Source organism: Hydra vulgaris, chromosome 06, assembly GCF_038396675.1.
Source record: "Hydra vulgaris chromosome 06, alternate assembly HydraT2T_AEP".
Lineage (NCBI taxonomy): Eukaryota > Metazoa > Cnidaria > Hydrozoa > Anthoathecata > Hydridae > Hydra > Hydra vulgaris.
In genome coordinates this window covers 26,898,633-26,915,382 of record NC_088925.1, presented here as the reverse complement: position 1 = coordinate 26,915,382, position 16,750 = coordinate 26,898,633, and the positions used below count along the sequence as shown (strand labels likewise).

The 16,750-nt window shown below is 27.1% G+C and overlaps 1 protein-coding gene across 1 annotated transcript; it reads right to left on the bottom strand.

Moving 5' to 3' along the window:
- Positions 1-515: 515 nt before the first annotated feature.
- Positions 516-16,458, bottom strand: LOC100202148 (uncharacterized). The gene is made up of 5 exons (XM_065799731.1): positions 16,007-16,458; positions 5,566-5,825; positions 3,075-3,238; positions 1,653-1,980; positions 516-1,560 (listed from the first exon to the last, which is right to left on the bottom strand). Exons 1-5 carry the CDS (start codon positions 16,292-16,294, stop codon positions 603-605), a joined length of 1,998 nt encoding a protein of 665 aa, XP_065655803.1. The 5' UTR covers positions 16,295-16,458; the 3' UTR covers positions 516-602.
- Positions 16,459-16,750: the final 292 nt, after the last annotated feature.

Here is a 16,750-nt window from a genome sequence, read left to right as displayed (position 1 = left end):
CACGTGTCGGCTCTCACCACATTCGGATAATAGAAGAAATATGTTTTATTACGCAGTCAATTTGTCTTTTAAAGGATTTAGGAAGCAATTTTAAATGCAAAAGTCTTTTACTAGATGTTGAATTACAGCACTCTTTAGTGTTGGACAACATGCACTTAAACTTAAAAATATTGGTAAATTACAGATATATTACAAATTACTTGATTATTAGCAGCAAAGTACTGATATGCTTTTAAGATTTTATAAAAATCAATTAAGACAATTTTAATTCAGTCATTCAAAAATAAATAAGACTGAACTTTTCTCGGTGTCATTTTTACATCTTTATTGTAACTAAAATAAACTAAAAAATAATTTCAATTGTAAAAAATAAATAAACGATAATATTATTGAAAGTAACATAAAACTGTTGAGGGCCCGCAAACATCAAAGTTAAAGAAAACAATAACTCTTTCGACCATCTAGCAGTGATTGAGTTATGATTAAAAAAAATAAAAAAAATAACTCTCGGCAAGTAGTTAAAATTTAAACAATATAATCATCAAAAAAATTCCGCGTGAAATTCTGTAAATAAAAAAATATATATTTTAACCTAAACAACATTATAACTTTGACATATGTTCTCCTTGATTGTCTGATTCGTTATATTTTATCCAATCTAAAGCTATCGGTGCAGAAATCATATCGTCAGTAAGTCCAAAAGCGTCAGTTAATGCTAGAGACTGTGGAGCTATCTCTTTACATAACCGAGCAGAAACCTCTGCAACTTTACTCGCAGACGAATAAGGAATAAGGCACTGTTCAATAAACCAACCAAGATTTTTCTCTATTATTGATATGACATATAAATGATGAATCTTGTGTAGAATATTACTTAGTGATGGGTCAGCATTTTTTCGTGTATTATTGCAAACTTCACTAGTTAGACGCTCCCCATAAGCACGTGCGGCGTGTTGCACTAAATCACTAGACTCATACATCCATGTTTGAAATATTTTTGCTTTACCAGCAGCTGCCATTCTGGATCCAAGTTCCATGTATAATAAATCTTCGCGTCGCTTTAAAAGACCATGGAGATGATCTAAGTCATCAAAATTTGATCTAGTAAAGTAACCTAAAGAAAATTTGGAAGATAGCCATATTTTCATTAGATCATTTTTTGTATATTCAGTCAGACGTTCTTTTGCTACTTTTTGCATTAAAACGGCATTATCGCCCTCTGCAGTTATCGAAGCATGCGATGAACTCAGAACAGTTCCTAGTCTATTCACGGACAAAAAACCCTGACCACCACATCGCTCTCTTGTTACTGTAGCAACATTTTCAACATTCCAACCACACAGAGGTTTGATTACACAACACATTGTTACAACTTGAGCATGATCACGAGCATCATTTTCTTTTTGAGAAGACCATCGCTCTTTTATGTAATCTAAACTAAAATTCAGACAATAAGTTTCGGCTAGTAATGGAATAAGTGCGCGTTGCTGCAACTGAAAATTAAGAATCGGCGTGTCAGACTTTCCTTTTTCTCCAACAGCAAGTCTTGTAGCAGAATACCTAAATATTAATAAGAATACAATTAGTAACTAGAGGTAAAAAACAAAACAATAATTCTGTTTTAATTTTTCTAGAAAAAAGTTATTGAATACCGTAAAGCAATAGCCAAAGCAGTTTTTGCACCACCTTGCGACATGGCTGCTATGCACAATCTACCTGATAACAACTGATCAGCAACTGTCAAAAATCGACCGCGATTACTAACAATCTCAGTTTGAAATGTTCCGTCTTCTGCCACATCAGAATATTTGTTCAAAAGATTTTCTCTTGGTACTCGGACGTTGCAAAAACTTAATTTAGCATTATCTACACCATTTACTCCCATTTTATGTCCCATATCTTCCACAACTACACCAGGTAAAGTATTTAAATTATCATCTCGAATTCGAACCAAGATTCCATGAACACCGTGGCTTTTACCTATATAAAAAGAAAGTAATTAGATACTTGATTAAACAAATTTTGGAACAAATGTCTAAATTAGATTTTATATATGCTATTATTTATTTTATGAATCTTTAAACTAAACTCTGATAAATTTATTAAAAAAAAAACAAATCAAAAAGTTTGAGAGAGATCTAAATATATTGTTGTTCAGGTTTTGATGCAATATTTAAGTGTTCCTAATACAACTATTTCAATTATTAAAAAATGACATGGAAACATAATTAATATGGGGTTTAAAGATAAGGATGTAATCATTATGGAATGAAAAAAAAAGTAATTCTCTAGTCTCTACCTTATTAGTAGTAGTATAATTACTGTAAGAAGTTTAAATATGTATACATTAAATAAACATTGAAAATATATTTAATGTAGCGATGTTGCCTGTGTTTATTTAGTAAAGACAGGTCTCCGCACAAAAATGTGCAGAGAACATGCCTGCAAACAAGAGTTAAATTACCAAAAAACATATTTTTTAAATATTTTGTAGGGGTTGGCGACTAGACAATCATATGTATTATTCTTGCCAAGCCATTTGTATATTTTACATATAAAAATAATCTGAATAATTTAATAATGAATAACTTAGACAGTAAAAAAAAAAAAAATCCACAAAATTCAACACATTTCATGCAAAATTAAACTTAAATGCAAATAAAGTTCTTTCTAGAGAACTTTTCACAGTTATTTAAAATGATCTACCAATACAAAAGTTTAGCAACAACCAATAGTTTACATTCAAAACCTTTGATGCATCAATCTTTTCAAAATGATTTTATTTAAAATCCATAGACTGTAAGATCATGTATAAACAATTAAATAAACTTTTAGTTGTCATTTATTTTATTCCTTTTGCAACTTTATAACTATATAATCATGACATACTCTACAAAAAATAAATCAATTGTTATCCTACTAGATAAATGGTGAGGTTAAATCTTAAACCACCTCACAGAGAAATATTCTTTAAATGCCCTACCTATGCTGTATTTTATAATAAACTAAATTAAGAAAAAGTATAAACATAAATCACAATTCAATGAATTGGAAAAAAGTTTTCAAAACAAAACCTTCTATATTCAGTTGTGCAAACACAACACAATGTTTTGCATGAATAGCACCATTAGTGATCCAGTACTTTTGAGCAAGTGGCGATGGTGTATTAATAATAAACTCTTGAGATTCAATGTCATAAACAGCTGTTGTTTCCATTTCTACAGCATTATTGCCATAGCTAAACAAAAAATTTATAGGGATAATTATGGTAGAATAAATATAGTCTCCAAAACTTATTTGTATTAGTATTAATTTACAATTTTAGTATCAAACGCAACCTCTTTTATTCGAGAGGAAGTCCAACTAAAAGATAATAACTTAAAAGTCTAAACTGAGTTTATATAATCATTCTGAAGTCTTTTTTTATAACTGACTTTTTAAACATAATTGAAAATAAAAAATGCTTAAAAAAATTTAGGATAATAAGACTAATAGGGCCTCAATAAAATAGATCCTTAAATATTTAAGCCATGGATACTTTCAAAAAATGATTTGGATAAATTAAAACATATCAAAAAAGAAAAAAGTTTCCTGATTGGTTTAAATTTAAGCTAATTTTTGTTATATTTGTAAACTATAAATTCCAACTATCAATTTAAAACCAATAAAAATTAGAAAATAATAACTTTGACCATTGTGAATTGACAGTGACAATATACATTTTTGCTATATTATCCATTGATAGCATTTATTGGTTTCAGAAAATGGTACATAAAAAATGGTACATAAAAAATGGCGCATCAAAAATGGCGCATCAAAAATGGTACATCAAATGGCAAGTTATTCTAGTTATTAATAAATTCATTTTTTTTTTGTAAAATCTTTTTTATCAATGATATTGGAAAATGTGTATCATGTTTGCTTTTACACATGAATATACTTTTTCTGCAACTTTTCAATAACATGCTGTGTCAATTCTATTTAACGTAATATTTATGTCAATGTAAATTATATTTAAACCAAAAGATGTTCCATACTTAGCCTCTTCCTTTATAGTTTAATGGTATGAAAATTTTGTCAAACAGCTTTATTGATTCAGTGTTATTGTAGTGTTCAGGGTTCAAATCTGGAAATTTAAAATACTATACTATTTTTGCACATTAAATTAACTGCTCTAACATTCATAAAAAGAAGTTTTTTTTAATCTTCAGGAATTTCATCTTCCAGTTGTGCATATACATCTCACAAAACACAGTAGTTAAAAAAAACTCTTATTCTAAAACAAACTGTTTTAGTATAAGAGTTCTTTAAAGTTAGTTTTGAATAACATAATGAATACTTTTGCTACACAACAGTGCTTACTTTTCCTCTTTTCTTTCTTATTGAAAAACTAAAGATGTTTTAAGGATTGCATGCTTCTTGATCATTAGTTAACTTTACTGGAAAGATTTATATTCTTAAACACTAATTACATTTTCTTTTTGTGTTCGGAAAAAGATTTTAATTAAATTACTTATTAAAACCAAACAAGAACAACAATTGATTGCTTATACAAGAGGCTATTTTAAGTGAAATTGATAAAAAGATTCTTACAAATCGTGATCTTCTCAATCAATTGTAAAAGACTTTTCAACAGGTTGAGATAGAGAAAAAAAAATTAACATAAAATTTAAAATTACATTTATAATCAAGACAATGACTGATCCAATTGCAAAGAATAATATTGTGTATTAGTAAAACTATTAGTATTAGTAAAAATGAGGTTCAAACAACGTTCAGAGATTAACAAGGTTTTCTGTAAAGAGAAATCCATAATTAATCTCTTTTTATAATCTTTAAGAGTTCTTGAGAGTTTATAACGGTTTTTATTATTACAAGTAAATTCTCTGCAGTTGTTAGAGGTTTTACTTATACAAAACAATTTTGAACCGGATAGTCAAACAACAAGTTTAAGTTGTCATTAGTTCAAAGTGGGCTTGAAATTGCATGTAAAGTAAAATACACTTCTCGATAGGCATATAAAACTAATAAAATATTTTTTATAATCAACTTAAGGAAAATGTTTTGTTTTTTATTAACTGCCAATTAGAAGTTCCAGTAAAAGATTTTGAGATTTTGTTAAAAAAAAAAAATCCTTGAAAAATATTATAGTTTTGAAAATAATTAGAAAAAAAAAAAAAAAAAAAAACAGTAAAAGTATATTGTGTGCATTTTTAAAACTTTTGTTATTTTTGCCAAATTTATTTTCACGATTGACTTGTCTATTTTCATAGAATTTATTTTTGTGATTTAGCCACAATTTAAGGAATTTATGGTCTATATATGGAGAGCATCTAGTGTTCATCACTGGATACACTGCATAGTTTTTAGCTTTTTGGAAAACATACAGCTAGAAAAAACTTTTTTAATATCACTTTAACTTCTAGTTGCATTCAGGTAATCCCCTGATTTTCTGTGAAAAAATGGGCCGATAAAAATATGGATTTAGAGATAACAAGAAAACAAAGAAACAAACAAAGAAAACAAATATGAACAAAATTTATACAACTTTAAAAAACATATTACCCTAATTCAGTTAAAGCAAAACAACCAATATCTTCTAAAGAGTCTATTCCTTTTAAATATCGATCATGATGACGTTTTGTACCAAGTTTGAGAACAGTTCCTCCAAACAAGTTAAACTGAACAGTCATTTTTGTTGACATGGCAGGGTCAACAATACTTGCAATTTCATGAGCTGCAAATATTTTTAGAGGATTGTTTTTGAAATCAAGAACTGATATAAAACCTTTTTCACAAATCTTTTTCAGTCGTTGCAAAGCAACCTAATATGGTTAATAAGTATGTTAAAATAAATAAAACAAAATAAATAAAATACTCTCAAGTTCTTAATAAAATATTAATTTTTGAAAAATTTTTCCACCCACGCTAAGCTTAAGACCTCCCCCCCACCTATGTTTATTAATTTTTACATGATATCAACAAAACTTTTATTCTTAAAACTAAAAAAAAATTCAGTGAAAATCGGTCTTAAAAGTTAGAAAATAATTATTTCAGTCACCGATAAAAACAAAAACTTTCAGTGAAGACAGGCTTTAAAAATTGCCAACCTAGTAAATCTCGATTTTTCGAAAATGAGCTTTTGGTTTATTTCCTACCTAACAACTTATGGCTTCTTCTTACGTTTCTTCTTAGGTTTCAACTTATGGTTTATATTTCTCACCTAACAACTTTTGATTTATTTCTCACCTAACTATAACTTATACCAGCTATCAAAAAAACTTATACCAGCATATTAATAACTTATACCAGCATACTAATAACTTATACCAGCATATTATTAACTTATACCAGCATACTAATAACTTATACCAGCATATTAATAACTTATACCAGCATACTAATAACTTATACCAGCATATTAATAACTTATACCAGCATATTAATAACTTATACCAGCATATTTTTAACTTATACCAGCATATTATTAACTTATATCAGCATATTAATAACTTATACCAGCATATTAAATCCTATTGAGATTATGATAAAACAGCTGTTAGAAAATGCTTTTGTTAAAAATACTAGTTTGGATATATAAACTGAAACTTTTTATAAAAAGTACTTATATTGTAACATGAAAAATCACCCCCCCCCTCCTTTTATTAAAACCTCTTATTTATTAGATCTAGACTAAAATTCCCCCCTCCCTCTTTTTATTCTTAAATCCCCCCAGCCTTGTATTAAGAACTTGAGAGTAAATAATAGCACATAGAGAAGACTTTTAAAAATTGAAAAAAAACTGTTATGTTTAAATATTTTTAAAAATTTTTATCTTTCATTTGTTCTAATATTTTCTTTCATTCTTTATTAGCTTAATTATTCTTTACTTTTATTATTTTAATTCGTTCTTTATTAGTTTTACTTTGTTCTTTTAGTGAATTATCTTAATATTATTACTGTAATTTAATAGTGCTGTCGTTTCACATTCATTTTTAAAGTAGTTTTAATTAGTTACTAGGTTTTTCTGAATTTGAAAGAGCCCGTTTTTAATATACACGCGGTCATTCAAGAAATATCTACCAAGCAATGTAAAACTTTTTACTTTTTGGAATTTAATTATTGTTTATAAGTTTAGAAATATTAGATAAATCATAATAGCAATATTAAGATCGTATTATAAAAGAGGTAAGTATAGAAAACAGTTTAGAAAATTTTATATTACATTTTTATTAGATAAAAAGTAGAAAGGATAACCCCTTCCAACTTTTTAAATTGTTTATATTTTGTTTGTTTTAGCATAAAATTGTTTATTACTATTTTTAAATTTATTTATTTAGAAAAAACCTTGCTTATTTTATTATATTATTATTAACATTTCTGTGATGCTATTACTTTTTTTCGTTCTTTTTTAGAAAATTTAGAATTATAAATCAAAATTTTTAGCCAACAGAAAAATTTTATTGTTTGTAAAGGTTAAATTTTGTTATGAGGATCGCAGTTTTTTTATTTGTTCTTTATTTAATATTTAATTTAAATTATTATTAGATGTTGTTAAATATAGTTTTATATTTTTGATAAATATTTTAAAATCATTTCAAAATTGTTTTATTTTTTTAATTTTTTTATTGTATTTTTGGATTTTAATAAAATCTTTTATTTTAAAAATTTTTACCTTGAAAGTTTTAATAAATTTGGTATAACTTTTATATATTAGTTTTTGACCTTAATGATAAACCAATTTTTGAACTAATAAGTTAAATTTCAAAGGTTTATATATTATATATGTAATTGCATTTGAATATTTTTTTTATAAATATATTGCTTCATATTTTTTCTTAAATACATTGATTTTATAGCTGTTTTAAATAGTTTTTTAAATAGTTAATTGAAATGTTTTATAGATAAAAAACAAAATAAACTTTTATTATCAAAATTACCATTTCTTCTTTGTTATTAGAATTGTAGGCTTTGGTTATTTTTAATTTTATTTAGATTAAATATTATCATTTGCTTTTTTTGTTTTTTTATCTCTTTACAGATATGTTCTTAGAAATATGTTTTTTATAATTTTAAAATAGTATACTTGATTTAATTTAAATTTTTGGTTTAATTATTTGATTTAGTTTTCTTTTTTTTTATTCTTTTTAAATAACAGTGATTTATAAAAGTTACTTGATTTTTCCTTTAGTTTACGTTAGAGTAGTAGTAAGTAACTTTAAAGAAAAGATTAAATTTCTAAGTTTCCTTTACATTTATTTGTGACTACAGTAATATGTTTCATAATAATAGTGAAAACAAAATGGATGATATTGGGCTTGCAGAAGTCATTAGTGTAAATGCTAACATGCGGCTTGAAAATAATCGTCAACGAAATTAAAGAAATAGAGCTAGGCAAGATGAAATTAATTGATGTTGAAATGAAAGAAATAGAGGTAGACGAGATAAAATTAATTGTCACAAAATGAAAGAAATAGAGCTAGGCGAAATGAAATTATTTGTCATCAAAATAAAAGAAATAGAGCTAGGCAAGCAGAAATTAATTTAAACCCTAATGAGAATAATGTATAAAATTCTGTAAGACAAGGAAGAATGCATTGTATAGCAGGAAGTAATATTATTCCAGATAATTTTTTAGGAAATGAACCAAACCTTTCAACATTGTGGTGCTAAAAAATATTCAGATGAAAATTATTTTCTATGTTGCCATTATGGAAAGGTAGTTTTACCTCCACTTTCACTTTTTCGCAAGCTTTACAAGATTTATTTACAGGGAATTATATAGATAATAATTCCAACATAAATTTTCTAAAATATGTTAGAAATTATAATGCCTGTTTTTCTTTTGCTTCTTTTACAGTTAATGTAGTTCAACCTATGAATCGTGGACCACCATGTATTAGAATATGTGGTCAAGTTTTTCATCGTATAGGTAATCTTAGGCTAAACTTTGAAGACACTATGGCTTTAATTAAAAAGTATGGTAAACTAGATCTTTTTATCACTTTCACTTGTAACCCAAAATGGCGCAAGATAACTGAAAATTTATATCCGGGTCAGACAGCAAATGATAGACCTGACTTGGTTACTCGAGTATTTAAACTCAAATTAAATAGCCTTCTCAACAACATTTTTAAGCACGGTGTATTAGAGAAAGTTGTAACAAATGTTCAGGTTATTGAATTTCAAAAGCATGGTTTGCCACATGTTCATATTTTATTTCACTTTGCAAATGATGATAAAGCTTGAAGCAGCACAGGATATCAATAATTTAATATCTGCAGAAATTCCAGAACTGATTGTTAATGTTGATCTTTATGACGTTGTTAAAACTTGCATGATTCATGGTCTATGTGGTATACTGAATCTAAATTTTCCCTGAATGAAAGATGTCTGTTAAGGGTTTTAAATACTTGTACAATTACATATACAAGGGTCACGACTGTGCCAATATTTTAATAAATGAACAAATTAATCATGATGAAGTAAACACTTTTTTAGATTGTTGTTATGTTAGTGCACCTGAAGCATTGTGGCAAATTTTCGAGTATCCAATAAGTCATGTCACACACTATTATATGCCTTAAAGTTTATCTACTTGAAAATTAATTGGTGTATTTTAAAGAAGGAGCAGAACAAATGACTTTTGATCGTGCAGCTCAATGTGATACGCACCTTATGACATGGTTTAAGTAAAATACTGAAAACGAAAGAGCACATTGCTATTCGTATGTAGACATTCCTTATCACTTTATATTTGATGATAAATATTGTTAATGGAAGGTTAGACAAAGGGGTGGTAATAAGGTGATAGTAAGAATGTATACAGTTAATCCAACTAGAGAATTATTTTTTCTAAGACTGTTACTTTTGCAGGCAAAAGGAGCAACATCTTGGGAAGATGTGCATACTGTTAATGGTATTGTTTTTGGAATATTTTATGAAACATGTGTTTTAAAAGGTTTGTTGCAAAACAACACTGAATGGCAGAATACTCTTTCTAAGGCGGTTTTAATGCATATCCAAAGCAAATTAAACTGTTGTTTTCAATAATTTTGACTTTTTGTGAAACTGACAATCCTTTATATCTCTGGGATACATACAAAGCTTTTATGATGGAAGATATTCATTTACCGCTCAGTCCCACTTCTAATAGCTGAACAAGCTACTCTTCATCAAATTGAAAAGATCATTAATCAAAGGGGTAAAACTCTGGCTGATTACAATCTGCCTATTATTGGTGAGTTTATAGGTTTTAATCTAGAAAATTTTGATGAAAATGTTCAACAATATGTGGAAGAAGCCAATGGAATGAAACTGTTGATTAATGTCAATCATTTAAATGTATGTAATGCTATCCTCGCTGCACTGAATGAGCAACCAAGTGCAGAAAATCAACATTCTAGATTTTTTTCAGTGATTTTTTTTTTTTTTAATTTTGTAATTTGTAAATTTATTTTATATTTTGTAATTTTTTTTTAATATTATATTGTGTTGTATATTTGATTTGGTTTTGTCTTTTTTAATTAAAATTTCAATAGTTTTTTCATCAATTCAACCTAAACTTAAATATAATTAAATTGATTCATCATCCAATTATCATAATATAATGATGCAACATTCTATTGTTAAAAACAATTAATTAGTTTTAATTAATTAATTAAGTAGTTTAATTTATTGAACTTACTGCTTTTAAAATTTGCTAGAAGCTAAGACAATATATTTAGCTATATAAATGAAATTTATTATCATCTCAATTTGATTTTTTATCTTCAAAGTTTATAGTTTGGCTTATTGAAGCATTTTATATTTTGCTTTTTAATTAAAATATTTTAAATCCATTGTAATGTCTTCTAAATTAAACTAAAGTTTATTAAAAGCCAAAATGACAAAACATCATTAAAAAACATCGACAAGAACTGCTGCATCATGACAGCAACTGAAGTATCACAACAGGTTACCAAAAGTAGGTAAATTATTTTCCGTTATTTTTTTTTTTCTTTTCTTTTATGTCTACTTATCTGTTACAATTTTTATTTTAGGTTTGTCATATGAGGCATTAATGCAATATAAAAGATCAAAGTTTACATATTTTTTTAAATTAGTTATACACATCTTTGATTGTAAACTAAAATTTTTTTGTTTAAAACATATTTGTACTTAATTGCTTAGTTATTTATAATAAACAGTTATTTTGAATAAATTTGTTTAGTTGTGTCCATTTAACATTTTTAAGCAAACAATTTTCTTTTGAAAAATCAATGAAAAATTAATCAAGGGGATACTAAAAAATTAATAATTCTTGTATAATATAAGTTAACTTCATATTAATCTTAATGATTTATTAAAGTTCATGTTATAAAAAATATTACAAGAATTTAGTTGATATTTTCATCAATTTAAAGCATGAAGTGTTATTATTTTGTGTCAGCAACTAAAAACGTATTGTGTTGAACTAAGGAATGCCGAGGAAAATAGTTCTGCCTCACACTAATATGACCTATTTCAGTTGCAAATTATTCGAATAATGTTAAATATTAATTGGTAAAATATTTTACCTCCTCATACTTTTTACGTTGATTTTTTTTTAGAAAAAATGCCTTTTAATTTGAAACTTTAATTTGAAACAAGTTTTACTTTTATGTTTGTTATTAACTCATCAACAAAAACAATTGAAAATTCCGGATATTACAGAGCTACATATTAAAAAGCAACTTAACACAAATGACATAAAATCATTGTTGTTTTAAATCATATATTAGGTATATATTATTTTATTATTAGGTAATATATTATTATTTTATTAGGTATATATTATTAGGTAGGTATATACAGTCAAAAAACTGTAAGAACAGAACAGTAATATTTTCCTAATTTTTTGTCTCATATAAATATAGCCTTTTAAGTAAGACTTTAAATGCTGAGTTGGCAAATAACTTATTTATGACAAAATTACCACTTAATTTTAAGTAGTACAAAGTTTCAGCAGTAAAAAGTTATTTTTGAAGTCTTTTTGTGTTTAATAATAAATTTATACATTAATTCTAACTTTTTTTGTAGCTGGGATGGGCGAAGGTCGGGAGAAAAGAGGGGGTGAGGTGATAAGGCATTTTTTCCAACCTTCTCTCCACTCCCTACTCTACAATTATCTATTTTTTTTTTTTTTTTGAACTTTCAAAAGGCAAATGGCAAAGAAAATTTTAGGTAGATGAGGGAGGAGGATGGGGGGGGGGGAAGGAGTGAGACATCTGATTTATAAATTATTTTTATAAACCAGATCTCTCATTCCAACTTTTGTTATGCTAGTAAAAATATTGTTACAATATTTTTGCTAGCATAACAAAATTATAAAGTTTAATATTATTTTCCTGATTTCGTAAGTTAATTTTGTTAGAAAATTTTTGTCTATGATGTTTTTAGATAGCTTCATTAAACCAGTATCAAAACACTAACAATTACCAGCTGTCAAAAAAAAACTTTATCAAATCACTAATGCAGCAATAAGCAAAATAACTAAAGCTTATATTGATCCTATGATTCCATCTTGTACATCACTAACTTCTTTTAAATTGTAAACAGAAAATTGATGATCTATACTCACTTATGAATAAATTAAAAGATTAACTAAAAATTGTGACATCATACTCTGCAAAAATACAGATATTAACACTACTCCAGAATCATGGTCACTCACTAAGTCTGCTGAATTTTTCAACGAATCTAGTTATTCAACACGTGAGACTAGAAAAAAATCTACCATCAAAAAAAAGAAAAGTCGCTTTCTTATGAAACTATTGATCATGCTTATAGCTTTTATCAAAGTGATGAGCACACACGAATGATGTTGGCAAAAAAGATTTTGTAAGTATCGAGTACAGACAACACATGCAAAAAAAGACTGATATTGAATCATTTAAAAAAATGTTATATAGCATTTAAATCTGAATACTCTAATTTAATTATTGGATTATTTTGTAGCCTTTGCACAAGATGGTATATAAGTTGTTAGCTTACTGATGCTCTTATAAATGACATGGACTATATAGAGATTTAATGGAAATGATTTTTTGAAATAGGGATAATGCAGAGTGCATGTTACATTGATGTCTGTTATGTCCTGGTATTACTGCTTCAAAAGAATTTTAATAGTTTGACAGCAGTGATAAAAAAAATAGCAATTAACAAAAGGAAAAGACAGGAAAAAACCATATTGTCCACTTCATCTTGTGCAAATACCAAATGAGAAGGGGGAGAACAGTGGAAAAATGCCCCATCATCCTTGCCCCCTCCTCCTGCCTGACTTTGAGCCCACTTTAGGTACTTCGATGCTGACTAAAGATAAAAATAATAATTTTATTTATTAAAATAAAATTATTATTTTTATCTTTTGCTCTATGAGGCCTTTAAAAACCTCATACAAAAAAATTGCAAAAATTTCAAACAAAATAAACATACAAAATTTGGAAAATATTATTAAACTTTATATTTTGTTCTGCTATAAAAATATTGTTTCTAGGAAAAAAAATTTAAAAAACCACATCTCTCACCTGACCCTTCTCACCTATGCCCTCATCCACCATAGCCTAAAAAAATTTTCTTTGCCACTTGTCTTTATAGGTTCAAAAAATTAAAACTGAAGAGTGGGAGGAAGGTGCCCTATTCCTCTACCTCCCTTGACCTTTTGCCTATCCCAGATACATAAAAAACTAGAATGTATAAATTTATCATTAAACACAAAGACTTCCAAAATAATTTTTTACAACTTAACGTAAGTTACTTTCTGTGTGTTTTGTTTGAATCTCTGGCAAAGTGTTCATTCACCCATAAATTACTATATGTATGTTTGTGCTGTCTGAACTTCTGATGGAGTGTTCACTCACCAGTAAGTTCCTTTATATATTTCTGTTCTGTTTAAATCTTTCAATCGTGTGAGCTCAGTAACTAAACTCTTGATCTTATAACCTCTCCCAAAGATAAGACAGAGCTATTTGCAAAAAACTTTTCTTCAAATTCTACTCATATGGCTATTCTCTTGATTCTTACGGTCATTCTTTTCCTTCATTTCCAATAAAACAGGTTAATGCATTGTTAGACATTTATATCACTCCAGCTTCTGTTGCTAAAGTCACATCTCAATTAAACTCTTCTATGCTTGTGGTCCAGAAAACATTTATGTCATATCACAGTCTTACAAAATTGTTCTCCAGAACTCTCTTCAATTCCCTCTAAACCATTTATTAAGTTTTCCTGCCTGCTGGAAAATGACATATGTGGCTCCAATTTTCAAAAAATCCAAAAAACATTCTAACCCCTCCAATCACCATCTGATCAGTCTTCTTTCTGTTATTAGTCAGGTCTTTGGGTCTTTGATCAACAAGTTTCTCACATCCCATCTTAAGTCAAATAACTTACTGTCAGACTACCAATATGGTTTTTGATCCTCTCGCTCTACAACTGACTTGGTAACTGCTGTGACTGAAAGATTTTATCATGCATTAGATGAAGGTGGAGAGGCTAGGGCTATTGCTCTTGACATATCTTTACATAAGCTTTCAATAAAGTTTAGTATGCTGGTCTTCTCCATAAGCTTGCTTAATATGGTGTATCTGGGAAAGTTTTTGAGATTATCAAATTGTTTCTTTCTAACCACTTTTTAAAATCATTATTGAAGGCTAACACTCTTTATTTCCAGTAAATTCTAGGATACCTCAAGGTTCCATCCTTGGGCCTGTTTTGTTTCTTATTTACATTAATGATCTTCCTGACAACTTTACATCTAAAGTAGCTCTTTTTGCTGTTGACTCAACTTTATACTCCTGTCTTGACAAAAAGTCTTCTCTTTTTGATCACTTAAAACATGCCAACCTTGAATCTGATATCACTTCTATGAAAAATTGAGACTTGTAGTGACTTGAAAATTTTAACCCAAACCCAGCTATTTACTGCAAACAACTATCACAACACTGTCAACATTCCTATATTAATAAATGGCAAACCTCTCACTGAGTCCTATTCTTTTTATATTTTTGATTGTTGTTTACTACTGATCTTTCATAGAAATCATATATACAATTGATTGCTAAATTAGCATCTGTAAAGGTTGGTTCTCTTTATCATGCTCAACCTTTTCTTACTCCTGATTCCATTCTCTAACTCTACAAATCTCTTATTTGTGGCTGTATATAATACTGTTTCATATTTGGGCTGGTTCTTCTAATGATGCTCTTTCTCTTCTAGACGAGGTCCAAAAACCATAAGTACTACTAAGAGTCTTCAGGGATATTTCAAAATAATATACAACTGATAGCTGAAGAATGATAATAGCTGACTAAAACTTTTGTAAAATTTAAATATTTAGAAATTTTACTTGTCTATAATTTGAGCCTATCAATTTAAGTTAGAGAATTGATACTCTGATATTTTGAATACATTTCCACACACAAAAAAAATTCGAAATATAAAACTTGAACTACACCTAGAGAAATGAATTTTATTCCCCTGCAAAATTATCAAATTTCTTCACTAATTACATTACAAGATATAATATGTTTTTTTTTATAATTAACTGCTATTATGTGATCATTAGCAACTAAATCTGACTCTGCTTATGCTAATTTAGATAATTTTAGATAATGTATAAAATATTTCTATAAAATAGAAATAACAAAAATAATCCCTAATTTTTGGAAAATTTAAGGTATAGGCGTCTCTTATTTTCTATAAACTTTGGCTATTGTATTTTACAAAACACTGACTAAACAATAAGTTTTGTTTAATGATTTCTGAGATATTACAATATTAATACTGACACAATATTTTTTCCTTATAAAATATAAAAATATTTTTAGTAATAAAATAACTTTAAAAAATGGCAAAAGTTTGATATTAAGTATTTAAAATGCTTTTTATATTACTTTATTGAAGAACTCAGGTTATGAATATTTTATTATTTAAAAGCTACTTAAGACATTTAAAACATGTTAGAATTAATAAAAAATAAACAAACCTCTCTTTCTTCAGATAGACTGATGTTATACTTAGGCTTAAAAATGGGATCACTCAAAAAATTTCTCATTTCATCCCTCATTGCATGATTATCATGGTCAACTAACTCTTTCATTTTATCAACATTAAAAGAAGGTTTGTTCCATTTAGCCCGCAGTTCTTTTGGATCACGATCCATTTCAATTTTATTCCATTTACAATCACTTGATGTCATCTTGGTAGTAGTTAAAGTTGAATAAAGTCTTCTGAAATTTTTACAACTTTTTATGATTGTTGTAGTTGAATACATAATAAAACAAAAGCTAATCCAAAAAAAAATATTATGAAAAACAAACAATTTGTTGTTTAAAAAAGCTCATGTGCACAAATATAAACTTATTTTATTATTTCAATATGAGAACACTCAAAGGTATTGTACACTAATCCAGGTGATTGACATATACATTTTAAATCAAAAGATCTTGTAAATAAACACCATTCAAAAATAAATGAATGATTTTATTAATTGAAAAAAAAACTATAGAATGGTTTAACATTTTAGAATTTCTACTAATACAAAAACTAAATAAGAAAATCACATATAATACAACTAGCCTTTTTTTATTTTATTTTTTTCAAAGATTGATTAAAAAGCTCAAAAAAATTTTCAAATTTTCTAAAACTTTAAAAAAAAAGTTTTTAAAAAAACATACCCTATTAATTTATTTTTTGTAAATAATCAACAAGCTTATTTAATTATAAGAAC